The sequence below is a fragment of the Coenobita brevimanus genome, chromosome 62 (genome assembly GCF_032717465.1).
Source record: "Coenobita brevimanus isolate Jiangsu-jjx chromosome 62, ASM3271746v2, whole genome shotgun sequence".
NCBI classification, from domain to species: Eukaryota; Metazoa; Arthropoda; class Malacostraca; order Decapoda; family Coenobitidae; genus Coenobita; species Coenobita brevimanus.
The window spans coordinates 11094988-11118004 of record NC_137015.1 but is presented as its reverse complement, the minus strand read 5'-3'; the positions used below and the strand labels follow the sequence as shown (position 1 = coordinate 11118004).

The 23017-nt window shown below is 38.9% G+C and overlaps 1 protein-coding gene across 1 annotated transcript in view; it reads right to left on the bottom strand.

Annotated features, from left to right (window-relative positions):
- Positions 1 to 5343: 5343 nt before the first annotated feature.
- The window catches only part of LOC145403991 (uncharacterized), a 124586-nt gene continuing 106912 nt past the window's right edge, over positions 5344 to 23017 (bottom strand). The window contains exons 3-7 of the mRNA XM_080275598.1: positions 20546 to 21557; positions 19749 to 20139; positions 17060 to 17307; positions 15527 to 15711; positions 5344 to 5537 (exon numbers count right to left, since the gene is read on the bottom strand). Coding sequence (XP_080131724.1) covers positions 5344 to 5537; positions 15527 to 15711; positions 17060 to 17307; positions 19749 to 20139; positions 20546 to 21557 — 2030 coding nt within the window. The remainder of the gene's footprint in view (positions 5538 to 15526; positions 15712 to 17059; positions 17308 to 19748; positions 20140 to 20545; positions 21558 to 23017) is intronic.

Genomic DNA, 23017 nt, shown 5'->3' with positions numbered 1-23017 from the left:
GTGAAATTATATAAATAGCAAACTGTACAACGTAATATTAAGGTGACAAATATACTGCTAAGACAATAGCACTAGAAAATCTCCTAATCCTACAAGAATAAGACATGATAAATTTAGGTTACAATGTCTACCACGTGTTTATATAATCTGCACACCACTGGATCTTGTAATGTCAAGTACATATACAGTAGTATCGTATGACTGGGTTGCAACTTTCATCTCACAGATATTTAGTTAATTATAACTAACAATATGGGTTTGAAAGTGTCTAAGGTAAATAGCCTCTATAGTATTAATCAAGCATCATATATAAATACACTGAGTACAAAAATCACAATCTTGTACATGTTTGTTGCCATATTGAGTCTGAAGAAACAGATAATAGCAGCTGTTTAATTACTCATTACTCTTTTTTTCATGCACATTCCCTGACTATTCTACAGTAAAAATGATGGAATGATAAAGTTTGACACATATACTACAACAGGCGGTTAGCGCAAATAAAGTACCGTATGCAAGAAACCTTAAGGAACAGTGAAATTCATTACCAATAAACTTACACCTACAATGTTTCAGAGGATATATACCATTGTTTGAGTCTGGTAAAGTATGATTCATGATCTACTATTCTGGAATTAGCAGTTGTTGATCATCCCTAGTTTGTCTGGCCAAGCAGATCCATCAACCACAGGCATGCAAATGCCCCTGCACGACCATCCCATGCAGAGAACCGATGTTTCCTTGAGAGGTTGACATGCCTCACTGCTGTGAGGAACTGAGAAAAGTGCGAAGGTTTGGTTCCTGGATGATTGCTGCATTTACAGTGCTCCACTCAGTTAGCTGGGGCACAACAGCAGGTTCCACATCACCCCATTACCTGGCTATATGGCTACTACCCAATGTTGTAAATGGTTTCCTGGTTTAAAGGAAACCATTAGGCTTGTCACTCAGTGTTGTGCCTTCTGAAGTGTAAAGAAGAGTTATAAAAAGTGACAGGAAGGAATGAGAGAAATAGGAAGTTTCACCACCAAGCTCAGTGTAGAAAGATTATTTTACAGTGGTGAAATTAAAATGGTAATTTCATTTTGCACAGTTCAAGTTTTTCAAATCATCATCTAATCCTGTGTTGCCCCATGAGGAGCATAGGAACCCAGGGATAGGCAAGTTGGTCCTGACATTTAAGATGAGAGTGACCAGCCTCACACATCACGAATCAAATTTTAGTAATAATTCTTGTGAGCTGTCATAAAAACTGGTAGTTGTAAAATACCTATTAACAAGAAAGTGAACTTGTATAAATGTCTGCAGGACATGAGGCACCAGATAATTAAGCACATGAACCATTACTATATTCTGCTAAAGATCATATGTCTTTTTTACTGCAGGAATGAAAACCTGGATATTATGAAACATCCTGAAGACTTACAAACATAAGGAAGAAGCAGATATGGTTTCTGACGTAAAGCATAATTTATGTAATACAGTATATGCATACAGAAAAAAGCTGCCTCTGGGTAACTGTGGTGGTGGGCAGGTTCATTATCCTATATTCATGTCAAACTTGTAGATCTGCAGACAAAGTTTCAGTTATACTGTAATTAAAATAATTTGGATATGTAAATACATTTTTCACACATATTGATCAAGCTTTCATACATAGAGAGCCCAGAGCAATGCATACAGCTTACCTAGTAATAAGATGAATGAGTTAAGCATCAGGCATGAAGATAATTTCCATGGCAATACAAAATGCCCCACTGATATGTGGATAGATAATTCAGGTACATCAACAGAATTTCCCAAGTGTGCACAGAACTTTGTGTAAGTGCATCATTTACAGTAGTGCATACTGTTTCTGATTCAAGTTAGGGCTGGTATATATCCTCTAAAGCATAAGGTTACTGATCTTTACTATGAATGTGTTATTTCTGTGATATGATAGTTATGATGAATCATTTTACATAAGCACAACATACTTATATTCAAATGGTGGCAACATGTAATGCAATTAAAATGAACATGGAGCTGCTATAAACTGTACAGTAACTCTATGTAGTTGTCAGGGAGAACAATAAATTGACTATAATTTAATGTTTAACAGTAGTACAAAAATTTTTAGGAAAAAAAAAGAAATCTATACTTACTACAAAAATCCAATACAGTCCTAATGACTGAGACCAATATAAGTACAATAAAGGAGAGTTTTCTTAACAGAATACTTTCTCGATTATCTACAATTTGTTTTTATTAAACAACCACATCAAGTACATACAAAACATTTATCACTCATATACTGGAAGCTTTGTGTGAAAGTGATATGCAATGGAGGTCTGCCATAGACATTAATGTTGGGGCCATTTTGCTGCATATGAAAACATGATGGCTATAATCAACTACATGTAGTGTACTATTCTATTAATGGTTAATGTTCCATACTGACCATTAATGCATACAATAGAATGCCTGGCCAACATTTCCTTCAAATGAATATATTAGTTGTTACACTAAGGGAAACTATGGTATATATGTACAGTCAATCTTATATCCAATTATTTATTTTTAAAAAATTTATATAATTACACTATGGGCTGGTCTGTAGTTTTACTTAAGTAGCTGACATGTTGTAAAGACAAATATTAGTCTAGTGACACTGGCAGGAAGCATAACTTGTCTTGGCAACAACATGCTCTTTCATATAGAGTGAATGGCAAAAGCTCAGATATTATGTCATATGAATAATATTATCTGATATTAAGTGATATATAAGATTACCAATACAGTAACCTTGCTGTCTAGCCTAAGCAATATGAAGAGTAGAATTAAGAGAAATTAACTGTATCATTTTGATGTGATATGCATGATGTATGTTAGGAACCTACAAGCTGTCAAATCTGGAGCTCTACTCCTGGTTGATATGTGATGAAAGCTTGCATAAATATAACAATAAGATGGTAATTTCACTACAATTTTATAGCAAACAAGTGTTTTACTTGTATACACATCTCTCATGAGCTGCTCAAGCCTACAGTAGAAATGGAGGAGTGTAAATACCTATGTGTAGGAAATATAGCAAAGAAGAGGGAATGCTATGCTTATATAGGAAAGGTGTGCTGTTGTCTCATACTGAGCCACTACCAATCATTCCACTTCAGACAACCATCTATCATGTATCATAATGCTTCAGTTCATGCTGACACATTAGAACAGTTATAGGAGGGTGATGCAGAAACACACGTGAGAAACAAAACTCTATTCCTGACCAACTTAACCACCCCTCCCCCCAGAGCTTTTTCTTTCTTCTGAAGCTAACTAATGAAACTCGTCAGGATCTGTCCCTAACTTACGATTCTCTACATCACTCTTCAAGAGTTTCATTTCATTTTTCCCTTTATTTCTCTCCTCTCCTCTTCCTCATGTTGATAGTAACACAGTCATGAGCACTCACTCTGAGAATGCTTCTGTATTATGAAGGTGATGTGACAACGAAGTTTATATACTTAAATGCTCATATAATATGTTAGGTGAGAGCTTACAGAATACATGTAAAACACTATTTGCTCTTTTGTTACTAACACTACATTATATTAGTGTGTGGCATGCATAATTGGTTAAAATTTTATGTACCATTTTCAGTTTCCATATGATCAAAGTATGATATGCAGACACATGATTGTGATATGTTTTGGTGAATGGGTTATGTATCAATAAATTAACCAGCAATGAAACCATGTTAAAATGACACACAAGCTACTTAAGCTCTACAATACTCTTTAAACTTTCTTAACTTACTTCATATTTGGCACAAGTAAATAAATTCAAGTTTTGGCCACGTATGTGCTTAAACTAAATTTATACATATTCTGGAATACATGTGACATAAAAATATAAAGTACTATATCAATGTATCATCAAAAGTTAGTGAAAGACATGCTTTAATAATACATACTTATGTGACTCAGCAAACTTATATAATGCGTAACATCCATGAGTACAGTACTTACTAAGAAAATAAATTCAACTAAACATGATATGGCCACTCATCTTATGACTTTATTTTCAAGATATCCCAAATAATATCTTGATGAAGCCATGGCACAACTGAAAAATGTGTGTACAGTGATTCCTTGGCTGCTGTGCATAATTGGTACCAAGCATCGTGCGTGATAATGGAATTGCCAAATAATGAAAGCATAGAACCCTTGGGATTTATCTTCATTAATACCAGGCATCTCAAGTGCAAGTCCAAATTTTCCCTGTAATTACAATTTAGTGCCACTACATACATATATACAGTTATGGTAAGTACCAGAAACACACAAAGGCATGGTTAGGTTAATAGAATGTGACGACAATGGCACAATAAGGAAGAAACACATACCACAGGGACTTGAGATGAGCTTAAGGTAAGGAGTTCCAAGGCCAGGGGATGGAGAGTTAGTGATCTCCTGGGATTAACTCCTTGAGTAGGGCCTCATCTTTTAATCCCTCAAAGCCATCACAAACCACAGACACTGCACCATCATTGTCAGCAGAAACCAGCTCAGGCGTGTGATTACAATGGTTTTCAGCCGAAAAATGTGCAATAACGGCAGGAATGCAGATTTTCATCTCTCACTGATAATGAAAATTGATACAACCAAGTGCACAACAACCAAGAGACCACTGTATTTAATGGCTGCATGCTTCAATTAATTTTTTAAAGCAATGAAAAGATAAGCATGAGCTGGTGTACAAAACTAACACTCCATGTACCATGGTGACAACTCAGCCAGTAAATATACATTATGTCATTTTCATATTGAACATGGTGTAGATGATGTGTGATGAAGACATGTGTACTTTCAGTTAACTGGCGAAACACAGCAGTACTAAACTCTCTACAGACTGTCAGTAAGTGGCTATTATAATTTATCATATTTATCATATGCAAACAATGCAGTTCTGTACTGAAATGTGGAATTTTTCAATGTACTGTACTGTATTATGCCAAACAGGTGTCAACTTAACTCTGACCTATCACTACTGTAATTTCTGATGTTCTGAGCACAAACATCAGTTATATAAAGAACAGTGTGACAACTCCCTCATATCCAATAATGTATTCTCTAGCCACTTCTGGACCTCAACTTAGTGGTATAACAGCATTCAGTTTTAGTGCAGTGTACATTATATTCATTATGTGACAGCAGAAGGAACTTAGTTCTTGTTTACCTAGAGATGCACCAAAATCTTGCTCTCTCAAAATTGTCATATATCACAAGTTTTTCTTCACAATTAATGATAAAAAATACTAAATCTAACATAGCAAAACTTAAGCTATGATACTGTATTATGAAATGACATTCAGACAACAACAGTAGTGGTGGATGCAGCAGACTTTGCTCTGGTGTTCATATGACTCCTCTTGGTATGTGCTGCTGTTGATATATTGTTGTTCTCCAGCTTCTCTCGTGTGAATCCTACTTCTGCACTCTCGTGGATCTTTTCTGTCACCTCTGAGCTAACGTCACTCTCTGGGGTGTGCGAGCGACTCTTGCCTAAATCGAAAAATAAAGCCACAGTTAAAATGAGCATGATATTCAAGGCACAGGGGTGCTGGTGCAATGAAGAAAGGTTTCAATTGAGACACCTTAATTTCATAAGACGTCAAGATCATTACTGAACCCTATTTTATACTAAAAACTGAAGTGGGTAGGATCCTCACACAAGAGGAAGAAAGTATAAAATAAGAGAACTATCATCAAAATGCCCTGTGGAATGGGCTACATATCCTTTTAATATGTTAAAACTACAAAAATTCTCAGCTCCACCTCACAGGCAATGTCAGTAATATGCAATTTTTACAAACAATTGTTAGACTGAGTCATTCCATACGCTCCACATATGAGCAGGGGTTTAGCTTTTTTCCTGTTAAGATCTAAACATATTTCATCCTCCCTTTCTTTCCTGTCACTTTTAATTACAGTAAAACCTCAGTAAGTCGACCCTGCAGAAGGTGGAATTTCCGGTAAGCTGAACTCTGACAGAGGTGTGAGTGTTTATTCAAAGAGTTACATTTTAGTTTCATATATTCCAATTGCTACATTTTAGTTGATTATATTCCAAGTGTTAAATTTTAGTTTAATTGATTGTTAAGTGAAGTAAATAAGTGCAGAACTTTACGTAATTACCGGTAAGTGACTGTTGCACCCCTCCACTATGCAACCTCCTATCATAGCCTAGCCTATGACATGCACCAAATTGTTTGAAATTGTTTTGATTGTTTATTTTTAATGCTTTATAAATGCTTCTCTGTTTTAGTACTAATAAACAAGTAATCATATATAATTTGTGATTACTGGGGGTTAATGAAGTTTTTTTTCCCAATTATTTCCGGTTGGTTGGAAAAACTGGTAAGTCAAAGTACCCTGGAGCCCAATATAGTTCGACTTATGAAGGGTTTACTCTACAGTATTCTTCTTTCAACTTTAGGTTACTCTACACTGAGTGACAAGTCTACCAGTTTCCTGTAACTCAGTAAACCAATTAGAGTGCTGGGTGGTAACCACATGACCAAATCACAGGGTGACACAGAGCCTACTTTGGTGGCCGTTACCTTGGTGGAGACACAAATGCAGCATCCAACCACTGACCAAACCTCCAAACTATTCCCAACACCTTGCCCTTCTGAAGCTATGTCAACCAAGGGAACATCAAATCACTGCATGGAATGGCCCTCCAGAGGTGGTTGCTTGCCTGTGGTTGATGGGTCTGCTTGGCCAAACAGGTTGGGGTTGATAACAACAACAACAACACATTTCATCCATCCATTTGTCTCATCTGTCAATGTTTGCTCCCCTCTTGCACTTTAGTACTTTCTCCTTCCTGGGATATTCTCTGCAGCATGCTGGATGATCACAGGCACACTTTTGTGTGTGCACTGGTGTACTGCACTGCATTAACCGCACTGCCCTCATGCAATTTTCAGATACTTGGTGGTATAGTAAGTCAAGGCACTGCAACAGGATGTGGCCCATAAGTGTCTACTTCGAAGGGGTGGTTGGAGTTTACTGCACATATTCTGCCGCTAAGGGGTAATAAACTGGTCGTCCTTACCTTTAATGTCTGAACCGAGTACGGTAGCCTAGTCCTTGGTCCCTATGCTCTAAACAGGACAAATGTCAACTGGATAATGGCTGGATGAATGGTCAATGTTTCTCCTTCCTTATACAGTAATCCCTCAATTATCTGATGTAATAAGGCCAAAGGTATATTAGGATACGGATGAAATTCAGATACGGAACAATATCCTCTACTGTACCTATACCCAACCTACTACCTATATCCAACCTATATGTATAGTACCCCTTCTATATGTGGCAGTGTTCTTTGGTCTTAAAGCTGTATTTAGACATCAAAACACACATGGGAATATCCAATATAATGCTAGACACTAAGAAAACAATGGATAAACAACAAAAATCCACAAATACCCTACCTACATGTACAGTACCCCTCCAGATTGCAGCATAGTTCTTTGGTCCTTCAGCTAAGTAGACATCAAAACACACATGGGAATATCCAATATAATACTAGACACTACGAAGACAATGCATAAACAATAAAAATCCACAAATACCCTACCTATACGTACAGTACTCCTCCTAATTGTGGCAGTCTTCTTCAGTATTTCAGCTACATAGACATCAAAACAAACATGGGAATATTCAATACAATGCTGGACACTATAAAAAAATGCATACACAACAAAAAAGCACAAAAAAATAAAAGAAAATGACTGTTGCAAAAAGAATTTTAACCCTGTCGGGAACCATAAGTTTTCAATTTGTTTCTGGGACACCAACAGAACTAAGAACCAAGCTATGGCTGCTTCCCCGCACACATAGAAAAACATTTCAACAGCCAAATTTATCCCCATAAATTGGTTATATTGGTATAACTGTATATCATCATCTTTGCTGGAGTTTATATGATAGGCTAATAAAAATGCAAAACTGATGAGTAAAAGTACAGAAATGCAGTAAGAATAAACTTGTCCAAGAGTAAAAATAGCTTCAAATAACTTCCCCAACATCCTAGGGCAAAATTTAGCATGCACCATGTAACAGCTAAGCATTGGTCTAGATGCAGAATTTCAAGAGCTTTCTCATGGTGTTTTCGGAATTTTGATAAGACAAATCGTATTTGAATAAATTGCCAAAAGCTAAAAAACTCATTGGTGGCAATGCAGGTAGGTAAATGGTGGGAGGTGGGCAGGAAAGGGAGAGGGGGAGGATGGGGCGGGAGACACGCCTGGCAGTGCTGAGCTTGGAGAGGGATGGAGGAGGGACGGGGGGTGAGGAGTGAGGGCGGCCATGAGACTCTGACCATTTGGTAGGGAGCTGGACAGCCATTTAGCTCTACTTGTGGGTTACAGGCCTGTATTACTTGAGTACTGGTGGAACTTTCTGAGGGATCTGGGCAGCCAAGGGACTTTTGACCATTTGGTAAGGAGCTAGGCAGCCGTCTGTGCTCAGCTTATGGGCTTGGTCTACATTCCGTGCGTGGCCAGAGAGGCTAGCTGGCCCCCCCCAACTGATTTTTTAAATTTGTTGGCCAACCAGCCACTGATGTCATAACTTTTATGTTTGAGTATGGACAAATTAATATGGACACAGATTTAACAGAGCCAAGGCCTAACGTCTGGACACAGAGCATGTCAGATATGAAGCGCTCGGATAATTGAGTGAATACTATTGTTCTCTACAGGTGTATCTTATTTTCTTTCTCACACATCCATGTGCCATACCCACACATCACTGCCTTCTCCCACCCTCCACCTCACCATATATATCCATTTCAATACTATATTCTTTTCACTAAGTATGCAGCCAGAACGTGTATCCGGATTAGGGAAGATAGACGACCTTGCCCTGCATAGTCGCAGGTCACCCTTGTGCATGGTGTGGCACCGATTAGCCCATCACAAAGGCAATAAGTGGATGGTTATCACTGTCCCAGGAAGTAATACTATAGGAGTAGCATGAAGCCAATGTCCTGTAGCTGGCCTAGCTGAACACTCCCCAGTAGGGAATTCAACCATATTTACCAAGTACTGTACTCAAAATCCAGGCTAAGACTACTACTCGTACATATCTCCTATATACACCTCATCTTCCTGCGGGCTATGTCTCCTCCACTTTCCCTGAACCTCACTATGTGGAAGGACCCTGTTCCAACCCTGGCAGGGTACTGTCTGCCACAGGAAGGCAGCTGCTTGCTTGTAATTGGTGGGTCTGCTTTGCCAGACAGACCAGAGCAGAACAACAACAATTGCTCTTTTCAAATCCATTTACTCCATCTGACCATTCCACCTGTCATCAGTAAACTTACTAGTTCTACAGCTTTCATGAATCTCTACCAGTATATCCAACCAATGTAACTCATATAAAGTTATCAATAGTCCTACTTCTACTGCTCTCCCTCTTATACGGTATCAAAGTCTAAACATTCATATATTAACCCTTTGGTGTTTATGGGTGCGGTGCAAATTTCATGTACCTGTTACCATTTGACGCAGGCAAGGCTGGGAATAGTGCCGCTACACAGCGTCGCTACTATTTTAATAGCGATGGTGGTAACGCCATAACATTTTATAGCCAGTGGCAGAAGTGAGAGTGCCGTTACTTTTTGGCTGTGCTCACGCGTTACCACGCTTCTCGTTACTCACGCGACGAGTACAGGTCCGGAGTCGGTGAGTACATACAGATATGCTAACGGTTTGGTTGTATTTGTTAATGACGAAAAATAATACTTTCGGCAATTCTGTCAATTAATGATGTTTGTTCTGCATTACATCAGTAGTTTGTTAATTATTATTTATTAATCTATCTATCTATCTATTGCCAGATGCCTCAATCCCGTTTGGGGTGGCCACAAACAAATCGCCTCCAAGTCGCCCTGTCCCCCGCCATTTCACTGCCCTGCTCCCAATTCACATCCCCCTCTCTCATATACCTCTCCACCCCATCCCTCCATCTCATCCTCGGCCTCCCCCTTCCTCTTCCCCCCTCCACCTCACTCATATACACTCTCTTCGTCAGTCTTTCACCCTCCATCCTCTCCACATGGCCAAACCACCTCAGTGTGTTCCTCATAACGCTTCCTATCACATCCACATCCACACCACAACGCTCCTTTATATCCTCATTCGTCAGCCTGTCTCTCCACGTGACTCCACAGGCTCCTCTTAAATAACTCATTTCCACTGCTCTCACTCTTGACTTGTGTCCTTCCAACAATGTCCAAGCTTCACTTCCGTACGTTAGAGTTGGTATCACAATACTGTCATGTAGTAACTTTTTCACTTCCATGCTCACTTCCCTGTTTCTTATCACTGCTTTCAAAGAACCAGCAACCTTTCTTCCCTGCTGTACCCTTTCAAGCACTTCACCCTCCAAACCTCCATCCTTACTCATCACACTACCCAAGTACTTAAATGTACTCACATTTTCCAATTCCTCACCATCCAACCTTGCTGTACATTCACTAACTTCACCTCTCTCAAAGACCATCACTTTACTCTTCCCTACATTCACCTTTAGATTCCGTTTCTTACACACTCTCTCAAACTCATCCACCAAGCCTTGCAGCTCCCCTTCGTCTTCACTCAACAACACAGTATCATCTGCAAACAACAGTACAGGGAGTTTCCAAACACTATCCTCTCTCACCAGGGCCACTCCAACATATAATGTGCAATAATTAGACAGGAATTTGCTAGTTAATTATCGATCATTTAAATTAAGTAAAGATAAATAAGGATGTCAGCTAGATGTAGGCAACGCACACACACACACACACTGGCAGATAAGATTCACAGTTTAATTGTGTGTTCTCTGAAAGAGGGGAAAGTGCCTCAAGAGTGGAAGAGGGCAAATGTGGTACCAATTTATAAGGGAGGAAACAAGGAAGAACTTCTGAATTATAGACCAGTGTCCATAACCAGCATGGTCACAAAATTGTGCGAAAGAATTCTGAAAGATAGATGGATAAAATATCTGGAAGAGATGAATATTTTGGCTGATAGTCAGTTTGGATTTAGAAGTGGAAGGGTCATGTGTTTCCAACTTGTTGAGTTTTTACTCAAGAGCGATTGATGTGCTACAGGAAAGAGATGCTTGGGTGGATTGTGTGTATTTAGATTTGGAGAAGGCCTTTGACAAGGTACCCCATAAGAGACTAATGTGGAAACTAGAGCATATAGGAGGACTGAAGGGGAACCTCCTGGAATGGATGAGTGACTTTTTGAGAGACAGACAAATGAGGACAGTAATAAAGGATAAGATGTCTGGATGGAGGGAAGTAACAAGTGGAGTCCCACAGTTGGCACCAGTAATGATCCTGATTTACGTAAATGATATGGTAGATGGAGTGAACGGTTATGCAAGTCTGTTTGCTGATGATGCAAAGATCTTGAGGAAGGTAGAGGTTGAGGAGGATTGTTAAATGCTGCAGGAGGATCTGGATAGGATACATGAATGGAGCCAGACGTGGGAAATGAAATTCAATGCAATGTAAAATATTGGAAATGGGTAGAAGTACCAAGAGGCCATCACTGAATTATTTGATGGGTAATGAACCAATCACAAAAGCGAGAGAAGAGAAAGATTTAAGTGTGCTGGTCCAGGACAGTTTGTCACCTGAAAAACACATTAACAAGACAATTAGAGAGACGTAAAACTCCTGACTAATATAAGAGTAGCTTTTCATTATATGGATGAGATGATGAAAAAATTGATAATGGCCATGATTCGCCCCAGGTTAGAATATGCAGCAGTAGTGTGGTCCCCACACAAAAAGAAAGATATAAACAAGATTGAGAGAATACAAAGAACAGCAACCAAAATGATCCCCAGCCTGTCAGCTCTGTCGTACAGAGAGAGGCTGGAAAAGCTGGAGTTGCCTTCCTTAGAAGAAAGAAGAAAGAGAGGTGACATGATTGCAGTGTTCAGGACAATGATGGGAGTAGATAAAATTGACAAAGAAGATCTGTTTTTATGGGATAAGTGAGTAACAAGAGGACACAGGATGAAACTGAAGAAGCCAAGCTGCTTGAAGGATATCAAGAAATATAGTTTTCCTTACAGATGTATAGACCTGTGGAATAGCCTGGACAAAGAGATCGTCCAGTTTAAAAACTTAGACGAGTTTAAAGCTAAATTTGACTTATTGAGAAACGGAGACGGGACCCCACGAGCATAGCTCATTTCCTGTATATCACAATTAGGTAAATACACACACACACCTCTAACTATCCTCGTCTCTAACTCCCGCTCTCTCCCCCACTCTCTCTTTCAGACTAATTCTTACTCACTATGTTATTATTTTGTATCAGTATGTTACTTTATGTTTAAAGTAATGGAAAAAACATTGCTATTGTATAAATAGCTTTTAAAAGAAGACCCCAGTTTATTTTTACTTTTGGTTTCGTACATATCTTAAATTGGTATCACTGAAAATATAATAAATCAGTATATGTATCAATGGTAGGCCACATTTTTTTGTCTTTAATTTACGTGTTACTTTCAGTAGGTATACTAGGTAACAGTGCAAAAGAACATTTGTTACATTATACAGTAAATAGCTTTTTCCTGTACCTTCAGCTCTAAGCTTCATTAAAGTGACACCGACATGTATATGATGTTTTTTTTATTTTCAGTATAGGTACAGTATATACTGACATTACTAGTACACAACATAACCACTCAAACTGACTAATATTATCGAAAACAGTATATAGTGTATTGCTATATCACAGATCTTTGTTAACCTTTCCTTCGTCTACCTTTTTCTTATCCAAAGTAGTGGGAGCGGGAGCACCGCTACATTTCATATCAAGTAGCGAAACCAGTAACATCACTACTTTTTCAAGTTAGTAACGGGAATGGGAGTGCCGCTACTTTTTATTAGTAGCATTCTCAGCATTGGACGCAGGTTGCGTCTGCGCACATTTCAACCACTTGTTACCATTCGACATCAGCTGCATCGAATGAAATGGCCCATTTTTTTGGTTATGGAATGATTTTGTGTCCATTTCTGGGCTAGAACAAAGCACTACTTGTATCCCCGTGTATTCCTCCGCTGCGCTCAACCCACCCTGCACTGCCCCAGTCAGTGTGCTATGAGCCTTGCTCGAGCATAAGATAATATCCTTTTGTGCTCCGTAAAATCGACCCTATTTGACCTACAGTAATCCTTTATACACCAAAATGTAGCCAAATAAATTCCCTATAACCTTTTCTCAGTAATATTTACCATAAAAATTATATAAGAAAAAACTGAAGTAAAAAAGAATAATAATTAGGGCATAATTTACATTCGGCTGATTTTTATTACAACACCATAAGCAAGTACATTTATTCAGGATTATGGTGAAAAAAAAATTACGATTATCGAAGCATAAATAAGGGTGTGAGGATAAACTGTTTATGAACTATCGAGTGCGTGGGAATATCGCGGTGATGGGGGGGGGGGGGACTCAGAGTGCAGCCTTGGGCGCCCAGGACTGTGTCCCAAGTACTCACTCACGGTTGGATGCAGCCTGCATCAATTGGTAACAAAAGGGTTAATGTAGACACTACTAAAGTTTCATGCAATCCTCTTACAGCCTCTGCACTATGTCCTTGGCTTCGTATCAGGGCCTTAATAGCATCTCTTTCCTCTTTGAGTCATTCTACTTTTCATTTCTATTACCCATTTACCTCGCTTTTCTATGAGTGCATCTAGGTAGTTACAGTAACTTCATAATGTTTTTTAAATACAAAAGGAAACACTTTTCCTTATAATGTTACACACCTGGATTTTTTTTTTCTATGAATGATTTTCTTTAAATGTTTGTCCTAAAAACTACAGTACCACTATTATGATCATGACGCCCAGTTGTTAATGTGAGGGACATAGTAATACCCTCCTCCCATAGTACAAGAGCAAGAGAACTTGGAAATGGAGTTTCATTTCTCTTTTAATTCATATCCATAGTGTGAAAAGTATTAAAAATACATGGAGTTAACGGCATGCTGTTGAATGCTGTGATGAGTATGCATGAGGGCACAAGGACTGCAGCGTGTGTGGATGGTGAACTGAGTGAATTTTTCTAACTGAAAGTTGGATTGAAACAGGGATGTGTCATGTCCTCATGGCCATTCAATTTGTATGTGGATGGTGTTATAAAAGAGATACAAGGTAGGGCAGTGGATGTTGGAGTGGAACTTATGAGAGAGGACAACGTCTTGAACTTCCTGTTCTGTTGTTTGCAGATGAAGCTGTATTGTTAAATGAAGATAACAGGGAACTGCAAGGCTTGGTGAGTGAATCTCGGAGAGTTTGTAAGAAACAGAATCTAAGAGTGAACGTAAGAAGGAGTAAAATTGTAGTCTTCGAGAGAAATAACGTCAATGAATGCACAGTGAGGCTGGATAGTGAGGTGATGGAAAATATGAGTGCATTTAAGTACTGTACTTGGGTAGTGTGAGGAGTAAAGATTAAGTGCTTGAAAGGGAACAACAGGGAAGAAAGGTTGCTGGTTCACTGAAAGCAGTGATAAGAAATAGGGAAGTGAGCATGGAGGTAAAAAAGTCACTGCATAATAGTATTGTGATACCCACTTTAATGTCTGGAAGTGAAGCTTGGACCTTGTTGGTAGGACACATGTCAGAGTGACAGCAGTGGAAATGAGTGATTTGAGTATGTGGAGTTACATGGAGTGACTTATTGAAAAATGTGGAAGTGAAGAAGCATTGTGGTGTGGATGTGAATGTGACAAAGTGTTAAGAGAAATACACTGGGGTGATTTGGTCATGTGAAGAAGATAGAGAGTGAAAGACTAATGAGAAGAGTGTATGTGACTGAGGAAGAGGGGAGGGGAGACAGAGGATGATAAAGGGGGAAGGAGTGGAGAGAAATGTGAGAGAGAGGAGTGTAAGTTGGGGGGAGGGGAGCAAAATGACAAGAACAGGGCAACATGGATGCCATAAATTTGTGGCCAACCCTTACGGATTAAGGTGTCTGGCTATAAACAGATAGATACATAGAAAGAGAAAAGAGCACAGTTCCATATCTTACTGCATTAGAACATGTAAAATGAGTTAGAATGAAAATGATGATTAAAACTATGTAACAAGACTGACACTTTCTGGTCTCTTCTGAGGTACGATGGGTACCAGAGTTCAGCATATCTCTAAATTAGCAATTCACAAGTTCAGCAATGACTCCTGCAATACCATCCTCCTGATATCAGCAACCATCTCTCTCATATTCAGTGGATTTCCCTAAGTTACAACCAATGAAATGTGATGTTTGCTTGCTCAGTGGTCATGTTTATGATGCCATCTTGAAACAGCGTCCACACCACCAACAGGAGTTAAGAATGAAGTGAGTTGTGTGTAAATATATCAGTGACTGCTGAAACTTTGTTTTCTTACATGAACAGCACTGTGCAGTATTTATATTTAACTTGTGCTATTAAAATAACAATTCCAAACCTTACCTGAGTTAAATGTAAGCTCTTCTTCCTTCAAGTGATTTCCTTCAGTAACTCCTTCCTTGTTCTCATCCGTTGCTTCTAACTCTGCAGTAACTTTCACCTGTAGGTCAGCTGTACATGTAACTTCAGTGTTGACTTCACAGTGTTTGCTGCCTTTCTTACCTAATGCCACAAAAGCATTGGCTGCCCTGGGGAATGCAGTGATTATTTTAGTACCACAGCTTATCAGTGAGTAGCTGTTTAAAACTGGATCCTTTTTGGCTATTTGAAACTAACCACTTCACTCTGATGACATATTATTTCAGTTCATTCATGCTACCTCCAAATGGCTGTGCTCACCTTGAAGAGACTTTCTGAGCTGAAGGGAATACAGTAGGTACACCCTACATTTAAAAGATCTGCCATAAGCTGAATAAAATTATCAGGCTGCATCAAGAATAATAACAAAAGGACACCACCCAATTGGAGTAAGTCAAGAATCATGACAATAACCCTTTTTACTCAAACGTGGCCTAAAGCCTCCCTCCCTCCACCTTGAATGCTAAGTAGTAGCAATAGATTAACATTGGAACATGATGTTAATCATGAAGAAGTGCCATGGAAAGGCTGCTGAGTCACAACACTGTCTTTCTCTTCCACAGAGATATGTAAATGAACTGCAAAAGGATGAAAATCTGGACCAAGATAAGGTGAAAGGACTATAGTATAGGTAGGCTTAATAACATACTACTGATGATAGCTACTGCCCTGAAATATGAAGACTGTGGGACAAGCTTAAGAAATTGGAAAGTTACTGTTAATGTAATAATCTAATCATTTCAATTCTATGCTTCAGTAATATAGCAGCAATACCTAATGAAAGCTACCAGTTTGAAGTCCATATTATATTATTTCAATTATTTCATGCACTTTATACGCATATAGTAGAACAGTCTACAACTGACATAATACAGTGATCCCTTGGTTATCAGGCATAATTAGTACTGTGTTCAATAGGTGGTAATGAAATTATTTGATAAAAAAAATGCACTGAACCTACGGGATTTATCTCAATTGGTACCAAGCGCCCCACTTGTAAACCCAGATTTTCCCTTTACACCAATTTAGATCCCATAAATACATACATACTGTTCTGGCGTCAGAAACACATACAGGCATGGTTAGGTTAACAGAAAACGATGAAATGAGCACAACAAGAAACAAGTACCATATAGATACCTGGGATGGGAATGAGGTGAGGGGGTTCTAAGTTAGAGACCGGAGAGATAATGCTCTCCACCACCTGGGATTAACTCCTCGAGTAGGGCCTCATATATGATTCCCTTAAAGCCACCAGAAACCACATATTTTGCACCATCATTGTTGGCAGAAACCAGCTCAGGTGTGTGATAACAAAGTTTTTAACCAAAAAAATGTGTGATAATGGCAGCAGTGCAGATTTTTATCTTGTAGTGATAACAAAAACCACTATAACCAAGTGTGCAATAACCAAGGGATCACTGTATAAGGAAGTATTGTAAAAACTCGAACACAAACCTGTAAGATTTATTCACTTCCTTCTGCATATCAACATCATATTTGTGGTACTTTTCATACATGTTAATGATGAGATCGCGTTCTTGTTCAGAATATTCTTCTAGGGATGGGTGAAAACGCTTGGCATGCTTAACATATGTGTTTTTTCTGGGACCGTCATAAGACTTAAAGGTGGTGAAACATAACATACAGATGCTCATGTTTGTGCGTGTGTCATAATCCACTAACAGCTGCCGTCTCCACTCTTCCTGTTGGGCCACAACAATATCTGATCAGTAGTTTTAATGACACAATTCATAAAAAATACATATTACTACCCATGAGGTACGTACTAAATTGTTATCCAGTCCAGTATTACCGTATCAAGACCACAGAGATCTGGGGCTAGGTTACTCAGTCCAGACAGTTAAGAGTGACCTGTTGTTGCCCGTGAATGGTATTACATAGCAATAAACCCCAGATGCCCCTTACAAGCAGACATTATGGAGTCACATCTAGCTGGACCACCTTAGCTCACTAAACCACCAAATGTCTAAATTGAGAACGAGAAAAAATGTGAGGGGAATAATTGGAATACTGCACTACAACAGTACATAGCATGAAGAATCAAGCTAAACTTAGATCTGGATATCAACCAATCCTCATCAGTTACTGACTCAGATCTGGGTTGGATGCAATTATAGATGACACATGCCCTGCTTGTATGATGGGCCCATACAACATAGAACACAAGCTGGAGCACTGCACGGCACATGGCACACTAAGAAGCAAACACAACATAAACAGTCTAGGGAACCTATGGGATGACTCAAACGGGGCAGTTGCCTATCAGCAGTAAATAGGTCGGTTTGGCCTGTCAGACCAGGGTCAAGCATCAACAACACTAACAACAGCAGCATGAATATCCACCACTGATCTCCCGGCGAGCATTAAAGAACTGTCCTACCAAATATAACTGAGGAATATGCACTTAAACAACAATTAAAATAATGTATGGATAGCTGTTCCCTGTTGCACTTGAATGCTTTCCCCTTTATAAGACAATTCTCTGATGCTCATAATGAGATCAAGGGTGGGCCTTCATACTATGTAATGGTGGTGTATTAGCCCCATTGCCCTTAATATAATTTTTAGATACCCTTTGTTCTTGTGGCCTACAGTAAGGTGCTTCAACCACATGTAGCCCAAAAGAGTCTCATTCTAAGGAGCGACTGGGGTTTACTGCTTACATAATGCCACTTAGGATCAAGCAACTGTTTCTTCGTGCCTTTGTGCTGTGTACTGAGTCACCTAGCTCCAAAAGTCACCTACCCCAAGCTCCTATATACCTGATGCGATATAACTGTACTGAACTGGTCGAGGGATGGACAGAAGGCTATCTGTAAACCATCATCATCATTATCATCCTCTCTTTTCCCACTTAATGATGATAGAGTCCAGAAAGTGATGAAAGAAAAAGCATGAGTTAATCTATCCACTAACATATGAAGTGCAATAATTTATGATATATTTGTTAACATCCATGCAGCAAGTGGTTAAACAACAATTAAAGAACATAAGACAATCTGTAAGGTTCCAGTAACTTTACATCAATGGAAATCTCTTTAAGAGGCCAAATCTGATGATTATGTGTACTGATTCATTTGTTTGTCTGCTACAGATGTTATCTGTAGGGAAATTACATACAGATCCAAGCTGGTCTCATAAATGGTTAAAACAAATCTCTTCAAGAGGAGGTGATCTAATGGAGTCTGCACTGAAAGTTAGAAACAACTACCTCTGAGTTTCTTCCACCTATGACCAAAAAATGGATGCCTGGTGGTTTAGTGGATAATACACTACAACAAGATGAAGCACATAAGGATTCAAGTCCAAGGAATGGATGAAGTTTTTTGCCCGCATAATGATATTCAAGGGTCCCCTCGCTTTAAATGGCTGAACAGAACAGTCTAACCCTGGGTTCCTATACTTCTGGTAGGACATTTTTATTACAGTTAGGTAAAATAATAAGGTAAAGGTGGGGGCAGATTCCATGGAGTGCTGAGCTGTGGTGCTCAGCTCTATAACTTGGCCTCTGAGCTTTCCCCCCTCCCTCTCCCCCAACTGAGTATCCTGGGATACAAGGCCACTGCATGATCCAGGTTACCAAGGTTACCTCCCCTAGGTGTTATCCTAGGTACAGTTACTTGTTTCACCTACCAACCCATGGAAGGTGGATGGACACCTGAGATGAGTGATGCCAGCTGTCCACACCAGGATTTGAACCCTGGCATTAATGGGCCAGCAGCTTCACAGTCAGCAATGCTGACCAGTCAGCCATAGAAAGTATTAAGAGAAGGGAAAGAAGTTGTACGTTATTAGGAAGGAAAAGTACTCAGAGGAGGAAAAGATGTATGCTGCCTTCATGGATCTGGAGAATGCATATGACACACTGGATACATGAGGAATGTGGAAAGTGCTGAAAATGTAAAAAGTAGATGGGAAATCATTGAAAATAAATGCTGTATATATGAGGGAGCAAGGGCTGCTGTGTGTGTGTGGATAGTGAATGACATGATCTATTTGATTTGAGTGCTGGACTGAAACAGATTTAATATGGTACTGTATGCTGTAGTGTTTATGCATATCAAATTACTCATATAATAGCAAAACCACATACTATATAGGAGAGTGATGTGGTCCACTTTACCTTGAATGTTCTCATGTTGATTGTTACTCTTTGGGAATTTGCTGAGGTGGCTTCTCCACTGGTGTTTCCCTCAGCTACTTGCTGCAAGATGCTGTGATAATAAGGTGTAACTTTTTCTTCACTAATATCTGAGGGCTGAACTTGTGAGGAGCCATCTGTACTACTAGGAGGAGCATTAACTGACGATGGTAAATTAACTGAAGCACTAACTGAAGGTAAACATGATGACAGAAGGCTGACACCATCAGATGCCTGAGTAGCAACAGTGGTAGTTGTGGGAGCAGTCACTTGGGTAGTCCTACTTTCACTGGGAGTTTCTGGTGCACTCTGTGTATCACTCTCATCACTGTTCACTGTAACTTCTTCAATACTGTTCCCCTCACTGCTAAAACTGAGCAAAATAGAATGTCATGAGAAACATTTCATTATTTGCTATTAAGGTACTGTAGAATGCAACAAAATACTGAAATATATAAAGGTACTCTTAAAAACAACACAGTACTGTACATAAATAATTGTCATTTATTTTGAAAATATGCAATGCAGTCCCATCTCTATATGCATATACAGTAATAATCTGCCCTTTTACTAGCTTGTTACAAGGAATCAGTTTATTCTGAAGAATACTGTATCAATTTTTCATTACAGGAAATCTCTACCAGTCAAAGGGTTCAAACTGTTATACTTACGATAAATATTACATTTTGACTAATGAATAACAAATTTATTTAGCAATGGCAAAGTACTACCAGTCAAAGGGTTAAACGACAGCTCTGTATATCATAAGAAAAACTTACCTTGATGCTTCAACTTTCTCAGATTTGCAAGGTGACTTTGTAGGTGTTCTTTCGGCATCTTCATATTTAAGCTGGTCATTTTGAATGTCTTGCTTCTGAATAACAGCTGCTGCCTGATCAACTAATGGTACAACGTGAGATGGCTGAGAGCCTTGAGTAGAGGAGACACTGTGTGATACTGAGACTGAAGCACTAGAAGGCAGTGTCAGATTCACTAGGGGAATATGGAAAGGTGGATGGGTGGGAAAGTTTGTGGCTCGTGTGGGGTCAATTGTTCTGGGACGCTTTGGAGGAGGAGGCAGAGAAGATGGTTCCTGGGTTGATGTGGTTGAAGTTTCATGAACACTTGAAACTTCCCTACCACCTGAGGCATCACGAACTGCAGATGCTTCACGAAGTGCTGCCTCACGAGCCTCTCGTCTTGCCTCCCGTCTTTCATCCTTCTTGCTGCGCTCTGTGGCTGCATACAAGAGGTCATCCAAGCGGTTCCGTCTTTCCTGCCGTTCCTGAGGAGTTTCATCATGGATGTTTTTTAAAGTTCCACTGAAGGATAGGTTGAGGGGTGATGGGTCCCGCTCGTGAGGATCAGGTACATGTGTATGTGGGGAGACGGAGCTAGGGATAAAGCCATACATCCCCAAGGGATAATCACTTCCTTGGGTATACAGAGGAGTAGACTGGCTGCTGTTAGGCCTTGTCTGGCCTCTGCAGTGGTCTCTATGGCTGTTTCCATCAGTCTGAATCTTGTGCTCACCACCACTAGTTACTGATGACACTTCTGCCAGGCCCTTGATCTTAAGACTCTCTGCTGTTCTGAGCAATGAAGCAAGATTTTCCTGGTCAACATTAACTTCACCATGATATATAAAATGTATAAGTGAAGCAACATCATGTGGGTGGGGACCATCCAACACAACAATGGGTGCAGTGCTAGGAGGAAGGCCAGCTAACAGCTTTTCAAAATGACTGCTGGATGCACACAACACCAATTTGTGAAGTCTCCAGACTTCTCCTGTAAAAAAAAATAATAATAATAATAATAATACTGGTATATACATACAGCATATATATATATATATATATATGAGGCGCTCCGAATAAGAAGGGTGAAACGCGCCAAAATAAAAAACGTCAGAAAACGCAGTCAAACTTCGCTCAACTTCCAATAACCATAACTTCGTTATATACTAAGACAGAACATTGCTTTTAGTCTTAAAATGAGCGTGAATCATTGCCGATCATGACACTGGTATTTTTGTTTCGGTTGAATGTAACTATTAAGAACAGGAAAGAGAAATATTACGTTTTGTTAGCATCATCTGTTATGGTTTTGGAAGTTAGAGGGAAGTTTAACTGCATTTTCTGCTTGTAATGTATAAAGTATTGATGTTCCATCACTATTAATGATAAAAAAAAAAAAAAAAAGTAAGAATAACCTCAATAGACTTCCCACAATAGTGAATAATGATGATGAAATAAGAAGGGACATTTGGGCCGACTCACGTCACAAACGCTCCGAGAGCGATCGCTATGAATACGCGCTGAGTACGCGCTGCCAGAACATCATTCTCAATGTCACTCAAGTTTCCTTCTTTCTTATTGTAATACTTTTAAAAGTATGGCCAAAACTCAAGTCATAATAATAATAATTGCTAATAATGACACTACTAGTACTATTACTACTACTACTAATAATAATAATAATACGTGCTTCCCGCCAATATTCATTCTCAACGTCACTTCACTTACGTTTCCTTCTTTCTAATAGTAATACTAATAATTTGGGTAAAAACTTAAGTAATAATAGTACTAATAATGACACTACTAGTACTATTACTAATACTACTAAATAATAGTACTATTACCACTACTACTAAATAATAATAATGATGCCAAGAGGCAAGACAATCCGCATGTGTTAAGAACCCACTGGTTACTGTTCCAAAGTACTACTGCCTGTCGTAATACACCAATATTATTAATGATACTAATCCAGAAATACTATTATTAATAGTGTCGTAGCTGACTGAACCTACCCACGAGTAATAACACGGAATACACTTTAGTACTACATGAGTAAACCAGTCTTACAGAAGGCATCAGTAACAATAATAATAACAGCATCATAACTATTATTACCTGTATTATTCTTATTCTTCTTCTTATTATTATTACTCTTACTAGGGCTTGAATATCATTACCTGTATTGTACAGTAATACTAGTAAAATGTTATGGCTGTGATAATACTAATGATAGTAATAATAATAATAGTAATAACAATAATAATAATAATAACAGTAAGTATTATTAATAATACAGTAATAGTAAGTACTGCTATTACGATTATTATTATTATAACAATTTAACACTCACCAGTAATGGGTGAAGGCTGAAGTTCATGATTGTGTTATCCATGATGCATAAACAGTTCCAGGTCATCAACAGAAGAGGCATTCCATTAATCCATTCCA